We start from the raw sequence: 17,648 nt of genomic DNA, 5'->3' as shown, positions 1-17,648 counted from the left end.
AAGGGTCCATTTCCACAGTATTCATAGATAAGAACAGGAATAGGAATAGTTAGTTCTATTTGTTAGATTAAAGCAGTTGAGATCCAGAAAGATTAAGTGACTTCCTTAAGGTTGTAGCCCATATGGTGAGTGAGGAGTGGAACCAGGATTAAAACTCCCAAGTCCACTTCAAACCAAGCCCCACTGCCTGTTATAGAATAGATCCTGGAAAAGTCAGTCCCAGAAGATGACTGGTTCTACTAAAGGGTCTTTGGGAGCAGGATCTCTCTTAGACACTAGGAAGGGAAGAGTTGATTTCTCCCTCCACTCTCACCTGTTCCCTCCTGTGGTAGATATTACTGTCCTCTCTAACAGAGCTGAAGAACTAAGGGTGATGAATGACCCACATTAGAAACAAAGGCAGGAGGGAGCAAGAGATGGGGGAAACAGGGTGAGAGGGTAGGTTAGTTTGTTTTGAAAAATCGCACTTCTTTCATGCTTCTGAGGAATTCTTTCAGAAGGATCCCTTGGATCTCTGAAGGCATTTTCTCTGTAGTTTTGAGCTTCCATCCCAATCTTCTTCCTGATGGACATCTTTCACTGTTCTGATTGGGGAGAAGCCAACAGGGAAGAGGGAGGAAGGGGCCCTGTTGGACTCTGCCTAACCAGACTAGAGAGGGCTCTTGCCAGGAACATAGCAAAGAAAGAGCAACCAGAGAGGAATAAAAGACAAGTCACTACACCTCTCTAGGTCCTAGCTTCCTCATTTGTAAATTAAAAGGTTGTACTAGGTGACCTAAGGTCCCTTCCAGGACCTGTGCTCCTTTGAGCCTGGTAATAGAGAGGCAAAGATCAAGGCACAAAAATGGTTAGAGGGAAGAAGGGGGCAACAGTAGTAAAGTCTTTATTCTCACTCCTTTTCTCCTCTTGGGTCTTTGCAGGACTCCCAGCCATCACCCTTAGCCCTCCTTGCTGCAACATGTAGCAAAATTGGCCCCCCTGCAGTTGAAGCTGCTGTTACACCTCCTGCACCCCCCCAACCCACACCACGGAAACTTGTTCCCATCAAACCTGCCCCACTTCCCCTCAGCCCAGGCAAGAACAGTTTTGGGATCTTATCCTCGAAAGGGAACATACTCCAAGTCCAAGGTTCGCAACTGGGCACATCCTATCCGGGTGGTCAACTGGTATTTGCCATCCAGAACCCTACGATGATCAACAAAGGGCCCCGGTCCAGTGCCAACATTCAGTACCAAGCAGTTCCTCAGATTCAGGCAGGCAGTGGGCAGACCATCCAAGTCCAGCCTAACCTCACCAACCAGATCCAGATCATCCCTGGCACCAACCAAGCCATTATCACTCCCTCCCCATCCAGCCACAAGCCTGTCCCAATCAAGCCCGCCCCCATTCAGAAGGCTGGCTCTGCAGCACCTCTGCAGAATTCAGGTGGTGTGGTGAAGCTGACTGGTGGTGGTGGCAATGTGACCCTCACTCTGCCTGTCAACAACCTAGTGAGCACCCCAGACACAGGCACCCCAACTCAGCTGCTCACTGAAAGCACCACTGCTCCACTGGCCAAGCCAAACAAGAAGATGAGAAAAAAAGGTCTCCCGGCCTCCTCACAGCCGGCTGTGGCAGTAGCCGAACAAGTGGAAACCGTGCTGATTGAGACGACAGCAGACAACATCATCCAGGCAGGGAACAACCTCCTCATTGTACAGAGTCCTGGAGGGGGCCAGCCTGCCATGGTCCAGCAGGTGCAGGTGGTTCCCCCTAAGGCAGAGCAGCAGCAAGTGGTGCAGATCCCCCAACAAGCCCTTCGAGTGGTGCAGGCAGCCTCAGCTACACTCCCTACTGTCCCCCAGAAACCCTCCCAAGACTTTCAGATCCAGACGCCTGAGCCAACACCAACTCAGGTACCTGCTGACATCAGAAGGCCATCTCTCTGCCCTCTTTTCCTGTCTTTCTCACCTTTGCCCTTCCCTAGGGAATGTTGAAGTTACTTTGTAGTTGAGGATTGAAAATACAGGGCGCTTACCCTTCCAGCTGGGTTTTTTGTAAACAAAGAGCATTGCCTTGACTTTTGGGAAGTGAGGCAACAGATGGATATATTTTAATAGTCAGGGTTGGGGTTTTGTTGATGGCAGCAAAGTTTAGAGGAAGTTTCCTAGTCCTTGGTCAGTGAAGAGAATTAGACAGGAAGAAGGGGGCAGTGACCTTAGAGTGCGAGAACTGGAAGTTAAATTGGGTTCACTTCAAGTATTGAGTATCTACACTGTCCAACACATGCCTGGGTACTGGGTGTGTAGGTATTGGCAAGTTAGTTAAATGTACATGGTTTTTGCCTTCAAGGCAAAAACTTCAAGGAATCTAGTTGGATTACAGAATGAGGCATTGAGACAAGTGAGCAGAACCGTTAATGCTGCTGCACATTGGCTGTGTCTTTGTCCTGTCCTTGTTTCTATCTGGAAACAGCAGAGCAAGTTGCTGTTTTACTTATTAATAGTGGAGAAGAGTTGTTCAGAGTATCCAGTGCCAAAGCTCATTTTTATTATACCTTAAACTATGTTCCATTACATTTTTTTGTAGCAGAATTGGCAGCCAGCATTAAAGTGCATTTACTTGGGGAATTTTATTCCATTGATTGACAATCAAGGAAATGAATGAATGGGAAGTAAGGGGAAAACAGCCCTGAAACATGCTGGGGATTTGAAAATTGATAAAAGTAGTTCACAAAGTGGAAAATATGTAAGATAATCATTAAGATTAAAGGTTGTCCTAATGTCTAGGAACAAGAAACAATTATAGTAAATAGCAAGCATTTATTAATCATTTACTACATGCTAGATTTGTGCAAAGTACTAAGAAAACAAAGAAAGGCAAAAACGGTTCCTGTCTTTAAGGAACTTACATTCTAATAAGGGAGAGACAACGTGTAAATAATTAGGTACATAGAGAAACATACAGAGTAACTAGAAGGAGGTCTGAGAAGAAAAGGGCTCCCATAGAAGGAAGGATTTGAGATGAGTCTAATCTTTTATCAGTTTAAATAAGAACCTGTACCTTGGTGAGAATTCTCATTCTGTAAAATTATTGACAGAGGGGATAGGATCCTGCTGATTTAAGAAGGTACTTAACACTTGGAAAACTAACAAACAGCTCTTACTGACTGCACAAAAAAGGCTGTAATCTCATGTTTATCTTTGACTCTTAAACTCTGAGATATTGAGTCCAACAACTTATAAATTAACTTGCTAATAGTAGTTTCCTGGCTGCTCAGATTGGGTCGTGATCAATTCCAGGGCATTCCACCTATGGAAATGTCACCTCACATAAGTCACCACTTAGACTGATTCCATTTGTGCCTGTGGTTGTAAAAACACAATATGGCGAGTAGATCTCATTCCTAAAAACCCAAGGAATGATGATGTTTTCTCATAAAATTAGACCTGTACTTCAGAGCAAGGACTTTTAAATACCCCCTTCCCTTTTCAGAATAGAAAATTAGTTTTATTTCAGCCTAGACTTTTAATTCTTTTGTAAAAAATACTTATTATCAAGAAGGTTTTTATTTTAAATTCTTAAACATCAGGGTTAGTGATCATAACAGCTAGTATTTTACATTAAATAGCATTTAATCCAAACACCCTACCCTGACCATCTGTGAGAACACAGTAGCTATAGTGTAGAGCAAGTGCTAGCTTTGGAGTAAGGAAGACACTGTATAGATCCCACCTCTGACCCTTCCTGGCTGTATGACCATGGAGGAGTCACTGCCCTTCTAGGAGCCTCAGTTTCCTCTTCTGTAGTTAACCCCCTCACACTAGGTTAGGGGAAGCTCAAATAAGCTCTTCCCCCATAAGGTGCTGCGTATCTGTTGCTACTCTTTGTGGTTGACATTCAGCAGTGAGACATCAGCCTATTATACATTCATACACACACACCAACACCAAACAAACAAAAAAGATCAACACAAAAAATGCTCAATAGAGGTGTGAGCATGGCTCTCATACTGTCCCTGACTTGTGATGGTCTTGAATAAGCCTGGTAACCTCTCTTGGCTTCAGTTTTTTCATCTTTAATGTGAATAAGTTGGACTAAAGGACCTATAAGACCCCTTTCAACTGAAAAATTTCCATAATTCTTCGATGTTTGTTTATGTTTTTTGATATAAAGAACATTAAACTGTTCAAGTCAACAGATAAGTTGTTCACCTACAACATGTGAGGCAATGTGCCAGGACTATTCACAGCTAAGAAGGGAGATTTTGATTTTCATTGAATATTCACCATTACCTAGCCTGAGGGATCTTTAAGGTGTGTATGTCCATCTGTGAGCTAGTTCTAGAAAGGAACTGAGACTAGCCCTGTCCATGCCTCTGATTCTCAGTAGGTTCTGCGCTGACCTTTTTTTCTGTGGCTGACCCTTTTCCCTCTCTCTGCCCTCCTCCCCCCAGATCTATATAAGAATGCCTTCAGGAGAGCTGCAGACAGTCCTCCTACAAGAACCCCCTTCAGTGACAGTGCCTGCTGCCTCTACCACATCTTGTAGTAGCCCTGTAACCCGAGGCCCCCACTTGGGAGGCACCAGTAAAAAGCACTCAACTGCTGCTTCTCGAAAGGAACGGCCCCTGCCAAAGATTGCTCCTGCTGGAGGTATCATCAGCCTGAATGCAGCCCAGCTGGCAGCGGCTGCCCAAGCTATGCAGACCATTAACATCAATGGTGTCCAGGTCCAGGGCGTGCCTGTCACTATCACCAACACTGGAGGTAAGAGGATTCTATCAGTCTGCCAACAACACTGACTGGGTGGTGTTTACATGTAAAGTCCCATTCTTGGTACTATGATGAGTCTCTCCTTCTTTGGAGGAAGGGATGAATGAATGAATGAAAAATCATTTATTAAGCATTTACTATGTGCAGAGCACTGTGCTAAGCAAAAAGGGGAGAAAAGAAAAAGAGAAAAGGGGAGATAGGCCCTTCTCTCAAGAAACTCACATTCTAATGGGGGAGACAACACATATGAGAGGTTTCTGCTGTAAGGCAAATGGAAAAGGCCCTTAGCTGTGGCAAACGTTGGGATTGAGGAGATAGGACACTTGAAAATCTTTAGAAACGCTTTCACAGTAATGCCCAGACCAAGGCAAATGAATGTGCTACAAAGTGCAGATCTAGGTGCTGGGGAGAACTGGGATAAGAGTCTGATGGGGTTAATTAGCCCAGTAGGACATTGGGGATGAAAGGGGACCCTTACTCAGACAGGGTTTGGGCAAATAGGTTATTAGGCTTGCAAATAAATAACTGCTGCATGGTGACTCGCTGACCAGGACATTTGTAACTGTGTTCAGTAATTAAGCAAAGAACTATTTTCAGGCTATTGATAGCTTTTTCAATCTTTACTTCCTTCTAAGAAGTTTAGCTAGTGCATTTTTAGTCTTCCCATCTGCCTCTGGAAAGGTGGAAAAGAGACTAGTCTTCTTTTTTGTCCCCCCAGGCTTAGGAGGGTGCAGTTTACACAAGGTCAGTCAGCTCTTGCATTACTACCTTAGAACTGTGGTGTCAAACTGAAATAGAAATGATGGGGGGAGGCACTAATCCATACATAAGGATCCATGCCACTGACATTAATTTAGAACGTAGTTGTATTTGTGTTTTATTGTATTTTTATTTCTTTTGTTAAATATTTCCCACTGACATTTTAATCTGGCTCAGCTGTATTCAGGAGTATTGTGATACCTCTGCCTTAGAAGTTCTTCCAAAGTGCCCTGATTAATTTTTATAGCTTGTTTTTTACTTACATCCAGGGATATACCACCCCGAGGACTTTCCTGCATCTTGGGGGTGGTGTGTTGCTACAAAGGATCTCTGGCATGGAAGCTCCTGGGAAACTGTATATTGAATGCCTTTCAAGGTCCAAATGAAGGGCCCTGGTGAAGTGACTCCACCTATGGGAGGGATCATTCTCTGAGTCAGGCCTCTGTACCCACCTCCCATTTCCTTACCTGGAGCTTTTTTCCTTCCCTTCACTCAGGGCAGCAGCAGCTCACTGTGCAGAATGTTTCCGGAAACAACCTGACTATCAGTGGCCTGAGTCCTACGCAGATTCAGCTACAGATGGAGCAGGCACTGGCCGGAGAAGTGCAGCCAGGGGAGAAGAGGCGGCGCATGGCTTGTACGTGCCCCAACTGCAAGGACGGGGAAAAAAGGTAATACTGATAGAAGAGGCTCTGGCACAAGCCTAGGCCCCTCTACCCCTACCCCTTACCTTCTGTGTCCAGAAAGCCTATAGGCCTGTTGGCCTTGTACTACATTCTCTCCATCTTATTCCATTGCCTCATCTTTGCCCCCATTCTGTCCTCTTCCTGCCATTTTTCCTATCTCATTTTCCACCCATTCCACGTTTCTCCTGACCCATCCTATCGTTCTCTCACTTTCTCTTCATTTCTTCTGCTGCTCCCCTCCAAACCCATCTCTAGGTCTGGAGAGCAGGGTAAAAAGAAGCATGTGTGCCACATCCCTGATTGTGGAAAGACCTTCCGAAAGACATCACTGCTGCGTGCCCATGTGCGCCTGCATACCGGAGAGCGGCCCTTTGTCTGTAACTGGGTCTATTGTGGCAAGAGGTTTACACGTAGCGATGAACTCCAGCGGCATGCCCGGACCCACACAGGTCAGACCCATCCTAGCCAGTGCCAACCACTTCCATGCGACTCCAGTCTTAGTGTGTGAGGACAACATCAAGTGAGAGCCATGAGCATCTTGGGAGGAAGGGTAGGACAGTGCAGAGGGTGCAGGATCCAGGGTCTAGTGCCATCTCTGATCTCTGCCTTTGTGATCTTGGACAAGTCACTTACCTTCCCCAGCGCTCAGTTTCCTCATCTGTAAAATGAAGGGGTTGGACTTGATGACTTCTAAGGTCCCTTTCAGCCATATGATCTGTGGTCCTATAATTCACTTCCTGAGTGGGGCTGGAATTTGCTGCAGAAACTCTGTAATTCATTCCTCTGTGCAGAGCACTGTGCTAACTACCACAAAAAATGGACGGTATGGTTCTTCTGCCTCGTCCTTAAGGAATTGGTTATCTTTTGGATAAACAGAGTATCCTGGTCATTGGGGAGGGGAGAGCACCATTATTATTGGTGACAAAATGCACATTCATGAAGCAGCTTAAAAGAGCCACCTGCAAAACACCATGGCTAGAGTTAGAGTAGCAGCTGAGTATCTAAGTGCTGAAGAGATCAGAAAGGGGTGGAATCAAATTGGAAACGTTTTCTTCCTGTTTGGAAGGAGATGTAGACTAGTAGGAAGCAGTTAGTAGGGCATCATCTCATGAGTAGAGAATGATACAAAAGCATGGAGTCAGGAGGGGGAGTAAAGGCGACACAAAAATATGCTGGGGACTGATAAGAAAGGTGAATTGAAGCAGCCAGTGTTGGTGTCTGGGTTTGTGAAGATAGGCAGGAGGGAGCCGCAAAGAGGCTCTGAAGCCCCTTAAACACATGGCCTCAGGTGGCACCTGATGAAAGTAGTGACATCGTGGGGGATGTCTGAACCCTCTTCCTTCCTGCCTTTGGGGGATGAATTCCGTTGATCAACAGAATGACCAGGGCTGAATCTGGAATGTAGGGTGAAGGGATGACAGGCTTTCTCCTCTCCCAGGTGACAAGCGTTTCGAGTGTGCCCAGTGTCAGAAGCGCTTCATGAGGAGCGACCACCTAACCAAGCATTACAAGACCCATCTGGTCACAAAGAATTTGTGAAGCCTACAGCAGTTGGAGGCCCCCAGAGTCGGAGGTGCCATGGCTGACTCCTTGCCCCCTTATATTCCCTGACTGTGGCCCTGCAGAGAGAGGCTTCAATAACCATATATTTCCTCCTTCCTAAGCCATTTGGCTGCCACAATAGCCCCTCTTCCCTCCACCATAAACACCTGGCCCAGATCCCGGACATTGGCCATGTACAATGAGACGTTCTAAACCAGGACGAGTGGGAACCTTTATTTCCAAAGGAAAAACATGAATTTCACTCCGTCGAGGAGCCAAGTGAGTCCCCTTCCTTTGTCCTCCCCCATCCCATAGCACTGATGTGGCCGAGGGCAGGGGAGCAGAAAGGAGATGCATCCCCCGTGCCGTCCCCTCTCCTGTGGGCCTGTCATACCCTACTCTCACCTGAGGGCAACATGGCAGCAACGTAGTGAACACTTGGGACCTCATCCCAGAGCCCCATCCAGGGGCCACCCACAGAGAAAGTGGGAAGGACACCTGCTTACCCCTCCCCTCAGAAAAACAAAAAACAAAATACTTTCTTCCAGCACATTCCAACTTTATATTTTAAAAGTATATATAACCACAGACTCCTTCTGATCTTCCCTGTTTTTCTATGAAGAACGTTGCCTTATACTCTACTTCAGATAATGAACACTGTGTATTGTGTGCGCTTTTAAATAATTTTATTTAATTGCTTCCTTCTTCCTTTCCTTATCTTTCCCCTTCCCCCATTCCTCTTTTTCAGTTTGGGGTTGGGGTTTTGTTTCTTTGGACAATGATGAACAGAAAAACTTTTTTTTTCCCCCTCTCCATAGACTTTTCACTTCTAAATAACGTAAAATTTCAGTTTGAATCCGGAATCTGATTTTTTTTTTTAAAAAGAACCCTCACACACACAAACATATTGTCCCTCTCCCTTTTCCACTTTTTTCTCATCCCATATCCCCAGTCAGATCCCATTTGTGTATAGTGTATATTGTATAATAGACAATATTGTGTCTACTACATGTTTAAAAACATATTGCTTGTTATTTTTGAGGCTTTTAAATTAAAACAAAAATCCACTTTATTTTTAGTTGTAACTGCTTGAGGTATGTTTTTTGAATTAAGTGACAGATTTGTTATCCTTTATTAACAATGTACTTTGTTGGTCAGCACAGAGCTGACAAAGAATTTTTTCTTGCTAATAAATTTAGTTGCCTGAGGCAAAGTCAGCAGCTTGGTAATGAGGCTTCCTTTGTCTTTTATCCTGGAGAATTTTCACTGTAGAGGAAGCAAGGTTGGGATGGAGCCTTGAGCATCAAGAGCTTGGAGAAGGACCCCAGGGCAATGTAGGGCCCGGCCTCCCTTATCTTTCTTACCCTTACCAGGGATTCCCATCTGAACTTACAGAAAGTTGGGTATTCCCATTCATGCCTGTCCAGTAATGGCATAATCCCAAAGGGGACCCATTTGGGTAGATGCCCTCATTTTTTCCTCTGTAGGCCAGTTTACCCAGAGGAGAAAATGATGCCAGAAGAAGCACTCCCATCAGCCACAGTGCTGGCAGAAGGGTGCCTCTCAGGAGTGTAAGTCTCCTCTTGGGTAGTTTATTTCCAATAGATACTTGTGTGATGGGTTATGAAAATAAGGAGCAAGCACTCTGCATTTCTTTCCCTAGGTACAGAGAAGAAAGGGAGTGACATTGGGAAGAGGCCAGAGAAAACTCTTGTCAATGAACTCGGCTCCATGGTGCCGAGGTGCTTATGAAGCTAGATTAAGAGTCAAGATATAAGATGTTTTCCTTGTTGATAAGGAATTCTTATTTGCTGGAAGAAGAATATGAACCCTAAAGATGGGGCTAGGTTATCCTGAGCCACCATATTCCCTTTGTCCACAGTATTTGCTAGACAGCTTTCCACCTTAACAGCATGGAGGCTAAATTGTATATAGTTGCTAAATTTGGAGTCAGCAGACTTAGGTTTGAATCCCAGTATCTACCCCACTAGCCAAAGATAAGTCACTTAACTCAGTGAGTCTCAGTTTCCTTATCTGTAAAATGAAGGTAACGCTTGTCACTACCCATCTTGTAGGACTTATTGTAAGGAAAGTACTTTATAAACATCTCTCTGCAAAGCTAGGTGGCCCCCAACACCTGTTCTAAAACCATGTCTTCATGAGCTAGAGCCAGTGTCCAGTCCTACAACATTTTGGATGGCAGAAAGGAGATGCTGCAATCACACTGACCGTTAGGTCTGACCCCAGCTAAGGCAGGTCCCATGTTCTTCATCCCAATGCTTCCTTTATATCTAGCAGTGAAATCCACACTATAACCACCTGGAACTCAGGTGTTAAGAACAGGACATTGCCCAAACTCAGACAAAAGGGCAAAGAAGACTATTTGGGGACTCAGACACTGGCAGAGTCATAGGTTATGTCCACCTGATTTTTCCACTGGTAGTTCAAGATGATAAGTTACAGAACAGTTGCCCATCTGTATTAAAAAAGAAGTTTCTTCACTGGGAACTCAATATACATTGATGAAATCACAGATCTGAACACCATTTCCCCAGCCCAAATAGACTATACTAACAAACAATATTTTGATTTAATCATTGCCAAACTCTAGCATTAAATAACAAATTCGTCTCTTTTCTGCCTCAGTAGAAGGCCCCTGCTTCCATGTTTTTCTCCTAGGTAGCAAGAGTTTCTCCCTTTCCTGGGAATTGTTTCTAGGGAATATCTTCCTCTTCATTCCCCTAAGACAAGCACTGTTATCAACAGGCAAAGGTTAACAGTATCCCTGCAAGTCCTCCACCTGTGTTCTGTGACCCTAACCTACAAAGAACAGTCATGGCCAAGGAGCCACACCAGTTTGCATCTTCACGGTTCTAGTTAAAACAGCCCTCAGTTTCTCAATCTATAAAATAAGGTGCTTGGACTAGATTTCTAAAGTCCCTTTCTAGCTCTAAAATTCCATAATCTAGAAAGAATGGGAAGATGTGGTGGCACAATCAGCAGCAGCAATGAGCTTGATTTAATACAACCTTTGTTTGAAATGTTCTTTTTATGTACAAGAAGGTCTATGAAGTCTTTTGGTCATGAATTTTGATCTCCAAGATGACTGCAGAAGTCTCCATCTGCTCTACAGACACAGCCCTCCTCTGGCAGGAGAGACCAACCTGGACAGAGCTGATCTCTCACTACCCTAAATCAACACTGCTTGCTACCTGGCTTCCAGAGTGTACATGAATATAAGAGCATGGAGTTGGAATACAGCCAGAGCCCCATCCTAAATGGGGAGACAGCGCAATCTGTGGCCTCTGAGTCCAGCTGTCAGAGCCAAAAGGAATGGAACAAGGAAATCATTCCCTCACTTTTTTTTTTTCCTCTTCTCTGCCCAGCTGACCCTGGACACCACAGCTCCCATGAGATCCTACATACTAGGATTCAATCCTATAGCCCTCAGAACAGGAACAGGCCCAGAAAAACACAGGGGTTAGGAGAAGGGTTATCCATTCGCACCACTCTCCTGAAGACAGATCCTGATGGTGCAGTGTTTGCTTGGACGGTGCTTTTTAAAAATGTATAAATATATGTATGTATCTGCCAGCAGATTGTAGGACCTGACCCACCCATTCCCCCCCTCACCCCACTCACTCCATCTTAACAATCATCTTCTTGACTGCCCTCCTTGAGGTCCCACACTTGCTGTTGATGACGGCATTAAAGTTACAGCCACGGCCACACACCTTGGTGACATATTCTGGGGAAGACAGAAAGGGGGCTGCTCAGATCTAGCTCCAAGCCAGGAATGAGGGGTGGGCAAGAGTGTACTCCCAAACAGTACCATTCTGATCCGAGTTTGCAAAGGAAAGACAGCATTAAGTCTCCCAGACTCTTGTCACTGCCCATATCAAACCAAAATGCCTTAAGCCTCAGCCATGCCAAAGGTTAGAACTGTTAGGAGGCTGCCAATCAGAGAGAACTGGCACAGAAATGGAGAATTATGTCTCCTCTCTGCTCCTAAGGCCCAGTTCTCTTCATCATTACCACAACCACAGATGGAGAAAAGAATGGGCGGGGGGAGGGGGGGGTTGGGGCACGGAGATAAAGGGAAGAGAAGGACATCAGACAGACTGAGGAATGCTTCGAAACCCTTCAACCCTACAGGGGCCCATCCCCTTCCTCCTAACCCTGTATGGACCATCAGGTTCCTGTCTGTAAAGGATTTACATACATCTTGTTTCAGTTGTCATCGCAGATACTCCCATCAGCTATTCCTCAGCTTTCACCTCAATCTTTCCTGCTTCCTACCTCATTACAGCTGATGCATCCCTCAATGTAGTGAATGCCACCCTTTTTAACAGCTCATCACTGAACTGGAACTCTACCCTCAACATCTCTCAGGTTTTTCTTCTCCAGTTTTAACAATCGCAACTCTGAAAGCAGAATTGCACCTACTGCCAAAGGACAGATGTTAATAGTCACCATTTAAAAAAAAAAAGAAAAAAGACTGTTAGGGCTCAAGAAAATAACCTCCCCAAAGCAAACTGACTAAAAACCTAGGACATCAGGCCAGGCTTCAGGCCACTACTGCATGGCCCCCTGCCAGAGAGAAGTCAATGGTGCATAGTACTCCATCCCTCCTGCCCCAGTCACAAAACACTGCCCTTGCGGAAGTCTGCCCCTGGGTACCTTTGATGGCGTTGACCACAGCAACAGGCAACCGGATGGGCTTCTCCATGGTGGTGTTATTATGGGCAATTCGTTGACCAGTGGCAGAGGAGCGGGCCAGCGTCTCCCGAGAAAAGAAGTAATCCAACATACGCCTGGTCATCAGTTTGGGTTTGTCTGTTGATACCTGAGATAGGTCATCTAGCTGGTGGTGAGTAATGTAGACCCCTGAATTGGGAATCAGCTCCAGTTTGGGTCTTCCATTCTCCTGTGGAAGGGAAAAGGGCACTGGCCATGAGCCTTCTCCTCATCAGCCAGCCTCTCCAGCTTGATGCTCTCTGGCATCTTTTCAGGACCAGCACCCCCAAGGTGTCTGGTCCTAGATGTTGAATAGTGGATTTCTTCAAGGGCTCCATGGACACTAGTTGACTACTCTCACTTTCAACCCATTCATGAAGGCTGCAAGATTATTAGGGAACCTAGACTTACCCCCTCCCACTAAGTTCTATGCAGCACCCACCTCCACTGGTGATGCCCATACAGGTGTTCCATCAGGTAGTGTATCCTGAACATTCTCCTCCCATAGACAGGTGGCCTCGTTCAGTGTAGCAGGACTGCCCACCCCATCCTCAGAGTTCAACCATGCTGGAAAGCCACTGGGGAGTCCTGCGCGAAGCCTACGAACTGGTGGGGATCGTGGGGCCTCAGCAGGAGTCCCCTTGGGTTCCACAGGTGGTGATGTAGGAAGTGGTGCAGGAAGACCATTCACCTGGAGAAGGAAGGGGGAGTAACTCTAAGAAAGGGAAGTAACAGCATCTCAGCTTCCTGTGGGCTTAAAGTGAAGATGGGCAACCTTGCCCAAAGAAGTTAGAAATGTTCCTACCAGTGCCAGGCCATTGGCTACCCTCTCCCCTGTTAAAGGGCAAACAGGGCAGGTAACCCTCCTGGGAACATGCCCCTGACTTCCCTGAGGGTATCATACTCAAGGCTAATTCTAGCTGGCCCCTTTGCTTCCAACATAAGAGTTGTTGAATCATTCCCAAAGGGTTGGATTTTCCCTACTTCCCTTGCCCCATATCCTCCATGTGTGTGCAACTGAGATCATCACGGGTTTGTGGGGAAAGTGTGAGCTGTATCTTCCTAAAGAGTAAGATCATCCCCATCAATTAAAAAACCAGAGTAGACAACACAGTCTTATGTTCAATGACCATACAGACATGAAATGCATATTAATATCTAGTTATTTGGGTGCGGCCCTTGAGAATTCTAGGCATCTGGATAATTGTTTCTCTTAGCATCCACCCAATGCCCAGTCTCTATCCATGACCCTCCTTCTTGATCCCTAGGAGCTACTAGCTCATCAGGGACCCACCTGTAGTGCCATGTTGCTCTCCAGTAGCCCCACCAGGCCCTTGAGGAACTGGATATTCCCTTCGTTGACATCTGAGGAGAGAGGCCATACCCATGGAGATGGTTAAATGTAGGCAGACATGTTTCCAGAAGGCTACAGGTGGATCTTGATGGGGCTATGAAGACCTCTTGGACTCTGGACTCAATCTTCCCACTCCCCAGCATGAATATTCATAAAATCCCTGGGTTTTCTAATCTCTTTTCTAATCCCATCTTTCTGATGTTCCTTTTGTTATCAGTCCTGGACCCACTGGAAGTGTTCCTCCTTTTTCTGGCAGCCCCCTGCTGAGATATACTAAATAGTGGGTTGTAGGGAAAAGAAGGGATGACTTGTTCATCAGGACAGAGCCCCCAGAGGGCCTTTGAGGCCAGGAAGACAAAGGGATTCTATATGATGGAGTAGGGAGGGAAGATACAAAAAAGTTGCAACACTTGGATCCTTGAGGAGGATGAACAGAGACTGAATCTGGGAACGTGGAATAATGAACAAAGGCTTGAGAAAAAGGAAAGAAAGCCCTGGGGTGAAAGGAAAATGCAGAACTGGTAGGACAAAAATGGGGCTACAGAAAAGTTTTCTGCCCAAAGAGCACATGACTAAGAGAGGGGAAATGATTGAAATGGAACTAAAGGCAAAGCTAGTTGGAGATCACAAATCATCTCCAAAGGTACCTGAGGAGGGGCCAGAACATCCCCCTGTGAACCCTGAGGGAAGCAGACAGCCCAACCCGAGGGATCCTCCTCCAGCCACCTCCTGTCCATATCCCAGAGGGGAGGACAGTTCCCATTACCAAGGCTACTGGTCCCAGAGCTGAGGCTGGTGTTGGGAGAGGATGCTTTGATCCCTGTACCACCTCGTGTGCTAGACAGCAGATCATTCTGCTCCTCTAGACTCCGAAGTTGACCTTTAAGTTGCTGATTCTCCAGTTCCAACTCCCGGATCCTCCTCTCTTGCCTCAATACTGCTTCTTCCCTTGAGACCAGCAGCCTCCGAAGCTCCGCCATCTGTAACTCCAACTCTTTCACTAGTTCGGCATACAACCCCGTTACTTTGCCCCCTCCTGCAGCCCATGGGCAAGCTCCTTCTGAAACTAGGGGTTCTAGAGGCTCTGTGCTCAAACGGCTTAGAATAGGCATGGGGTGGCACAGGCGGGCAGCAGTGGTGCGGGCAGCCCGCAAAGGTTCCTGTGTCCTTGGAAATCGGGGAGTGTCCTGGAGGCCCCCAGCTCGAACGTCCAGGCTGCTGGTGCCACCACTTGGCAAGAAAGGGGCTGGTAGATCTGGGACACTTAGCCCCCCTGGGAAGGGAGGACCAAGGTTTGGCCCATTGGTGGGCCATGGTCGCTTCCTGTTCTTGGCTTCTTCTTCTGGAGCCAGCAGGGATGGGGCAGGCCTCCCCAGAGTCAGTATTCCCCGTGTCTGCACACTAGAAGCAAACAGAAAGATGAGCCACTGGTAGCTGTATGCAAAGCCCCAGCCCAGGAAGAGAAGCATAGGAGGAAGTAGGGTGTGGGAGGGAACTTCCATTGGCTATCTCCATTTCTGGATTTCACCCAAGCTAAAATAAGGTACCAAAGAAATGCTAGTTCTAGCTCCTGAGGCAGTTCCCCCAGGATTTCAGGGACCCAGGTATCTGGAAACAGGTAGGATATCCATATCCCTGACTCAATCCTTCAAAAAACATATCTAAGCCTAATCTTTCTCAGTACAACTAAAGCTAAACCCCAATAACAAGAAAAATAAAACCTGGAAGCCCTGAGGACAAGGATTCCATCCTTCATCAACCCAGTGTCCATCACAAAGTGGCAGACAGATAATGCCTCTTCCAAAGTTAATTTTTTGAAAAAAAATGTGGGCAGAGCCTAGAGTTGGCACCAGAGAAGAATCAGAAGAGGGAGGTGTGGTCCCTGCCCTCAGGGTCCTCTCAATCAAATGGGGAGACAGCTGTACAAATGAAAAAGCAAGACAGACCCAGAAAGCAATCTACCAAAGAGTGACATTTGGTACAGTGTCACCAGTGATGAAAGTAAGAGAGGAGAAATAAGGGATCCCAACACTGAGGACAGGGCACTCAGCCTGTGTTAGCCTTTCCTGGGTCCCATCTAGGCCAAGACCTGAAGTCCTCAGAGCTTCCATCACCAGAGCCCAGGCTGCTCTGTTGACACAACAAATAAGAGTCTGCCCTGCCACTATACAGATGCCACTGACCTTGAAATGAAAGTAAATGGTTTGCCCAGGATTTAGATTCAATTCCACCTCCCCATTTCTCCCAAACCTTCTCAGTACTCAGCACTGCAATCTGGTTCTCTTCCTATTATCTGTGTATTGTGTTTTACCACTGTCCTTTTCCTTCCACTCTCTTGACTAACCTCCCCACTGGGCTCTTGGCCTCTAAACAAAGTTACATTTTTCTCTCTCTCCTTGACAATCCTCAGTTCTCATGATCCTCTCACCCCAGAATGTGCTACAGCCCAAGGGGCAGGGAGGGGAGGGGCTGATCAGTATGGCCACAAGAATATAAAAGTGTGTCACCTTGAGGTGTGACATCAACATATTGCTTATATCAATGCCGGTGAGTTTTACAGGTGGGGAAAAATACACATCAAGAAAGTTGGTACAGTAAACTCTCACCTTACCACACTGGCAGGGAGCTGTTTCACAGAGAATCCCAAATAGCATATAATCCATTCATTATTTCCAGTGGAATGAGCACTGACTCTCAAGTCAGAGAACCCAGGTTTACATCCCAGTGTTGACACTGCCTATGTGACCTTGGACAACTCCCTGGGCCTCAGTTTCCTCATCTGCAAAATGAAGGGGTAAGACTATATGGATTCTAAGGTCTGTCCCATCTCTGTGACCCTTTGCAGCTTGGATGTGAATAGATACCTACACGAATGTTATTTGCAGGTATTTATTTCAGAAAAGGGACATACCCCTGAGCACACAATGATGTCTGGGAGGAATCTGCAGAAGATGGACGCTGAAGATTTGACTATTCACTGCCTCAAAGAACCAGCCAGGGTTCCCTTACCTGGCAGACTCCAGGGGCACCTGTCTTGGCGGCTCCTGCAGCTCCAGTTCCTGATGTTGCTGAAAACTGGGACTACCCAGGGGGCCCCCGCCCAGGGCTGCATCAGCCAGGTCAAAGGTGGGATGGGCATCAGCTGGCTCTCCATCACCCAGTCCTGGGTCCACAGCCTGGAAGTGGCCTTGCAGTGCCACCCTCTCCCCGGCCCCCTCAGCCATGTGCTGGCACGGACCGGGGGACCAGCCCCCGAGGCACCTGGGAAGGAGAGAAGCGAGGAGACTCAGCCCAGGTGGGGAGGTCAAGGCAGGAAAGTCCGCGGTACCACGGAACGGAACGGAACCCATTCTGAGGAGCGCGATCTCAGTCAGCGAGGGGCAAGCACAGGCACCTACGTGGCTGACAGATGCCCCCGGCCCCGAAGTCTCCCCGCAGCCCTCACCGACTGCTCCCCGAACCCCGGCTCAGCCCTCAGTCCCACAACTAACTTCATCCCCGGTGCCCTCCCTGCCCCCCGCCCGGCTCACCCCATTACCCTGCCCCTGTCCCGGTTCTCCCCTTCCCAGACCCCTGAGCTGCGCACTGCGGCTCCCTCTTCCCCTCCCCTTCCATGGGACGCCCAATCATCCCAGCTGTCCTGAAGACTGCCGCCACCCCACCGCCACCACGCCGTGTCCCCCACATCCCCGATCCGCTCCCCCCTCCCCTCCCCAGTCCAGACTCTGGCAGCCCCTGTACCTTTAACAACACCTCCATGTGCGTATTGACGGCAGTGACTACATTTCCTGGTCTCATTGTTCCCGCCCCCGTCGG

At 47.1% G+C, this 17,648-nt stretch overlaps 2 protein-coding genes across 5 annotated transcripts in view; one reads left to right on the top strand and one right to left on the bottom strand.

Moving 5' to 3' along the window:
• SP2 (Sp2 transcription factor) overlaps positions 1-8,958 on the top strand; it is a 20,860-nt gene extending 11,902 nt beyond the window's left edge. For all 4 annotated transcript variants that reach the window (XM_072646183.1, XM_072646184.1, XM_072646185.1 and 1 more), the window contains 5 exons: positions 921-1,895; positions 4,436-4,748; positions 6,010-6,184; positions 6,455-6,648; positions 7,638-8,958. In XM_072646183.1, the coding sequence (XP_072502284.1) occupies positions 921-1,895; positions 4,436-4,748; positions 6,010-6,184; positions 6,455-6,648; positions 7,638-7,738 (1,758 nt within the window). In that variant the 3' untranslated portion in view covers positions 7,739-8,958. The remainder of the gene's footprint in view (positions 1-920; positions 1,896-4,435; positions 4,749-6,009; positions 6,185-6,454; positions 6,649-7,637) is intronic.
• On the bottom strand, positions 8,786-17,648 carry LOC140528394 (uncharacterized). The gene is made up of 8 exons (XM_072646187.1): positions 17,574-17,648; positions 16,842-17,093; positions 14,599-15,233; positions 13,773-13,843; positions 12,921-13,169; positions 12,422-12,668; positions 11,384-11,489; positions 8,786-9,007 (listed from the first exon to the last, which is right to left on the bottom strand). The coding sequence occupies exons 2-8, from the start codon at positions 17,054-17,056 to the stop codon at positions 8,989-8,991; spliced, it is 1,542 nt and encodes a 513-aa protein (XP_072502288.1). The 5' UTR covers positions 17,057-17,093; positions 17,574-17,648; the 3' UTR covers positions 8,786-8,988.

This window comes from Notamacropus eugenii, chromosome 2 (assembly GCF_028372415.1).
Source record: "Notamacropus eugenii isolate mMacEug1 chromosome 2, mMacEug1.pri_v2, whole genome shotgun sequence".
In the NCBI taxonomy this organism is placed as follows: Eukaryota; Metazoa; Chordata; class Mammalia; order Diprotodontia; family Macropodidae; genus Notamacropus; species Notamacropus eugenii.
This window is presented reverse-complemented; position numbering and strand designations above follow the sequence as displayed.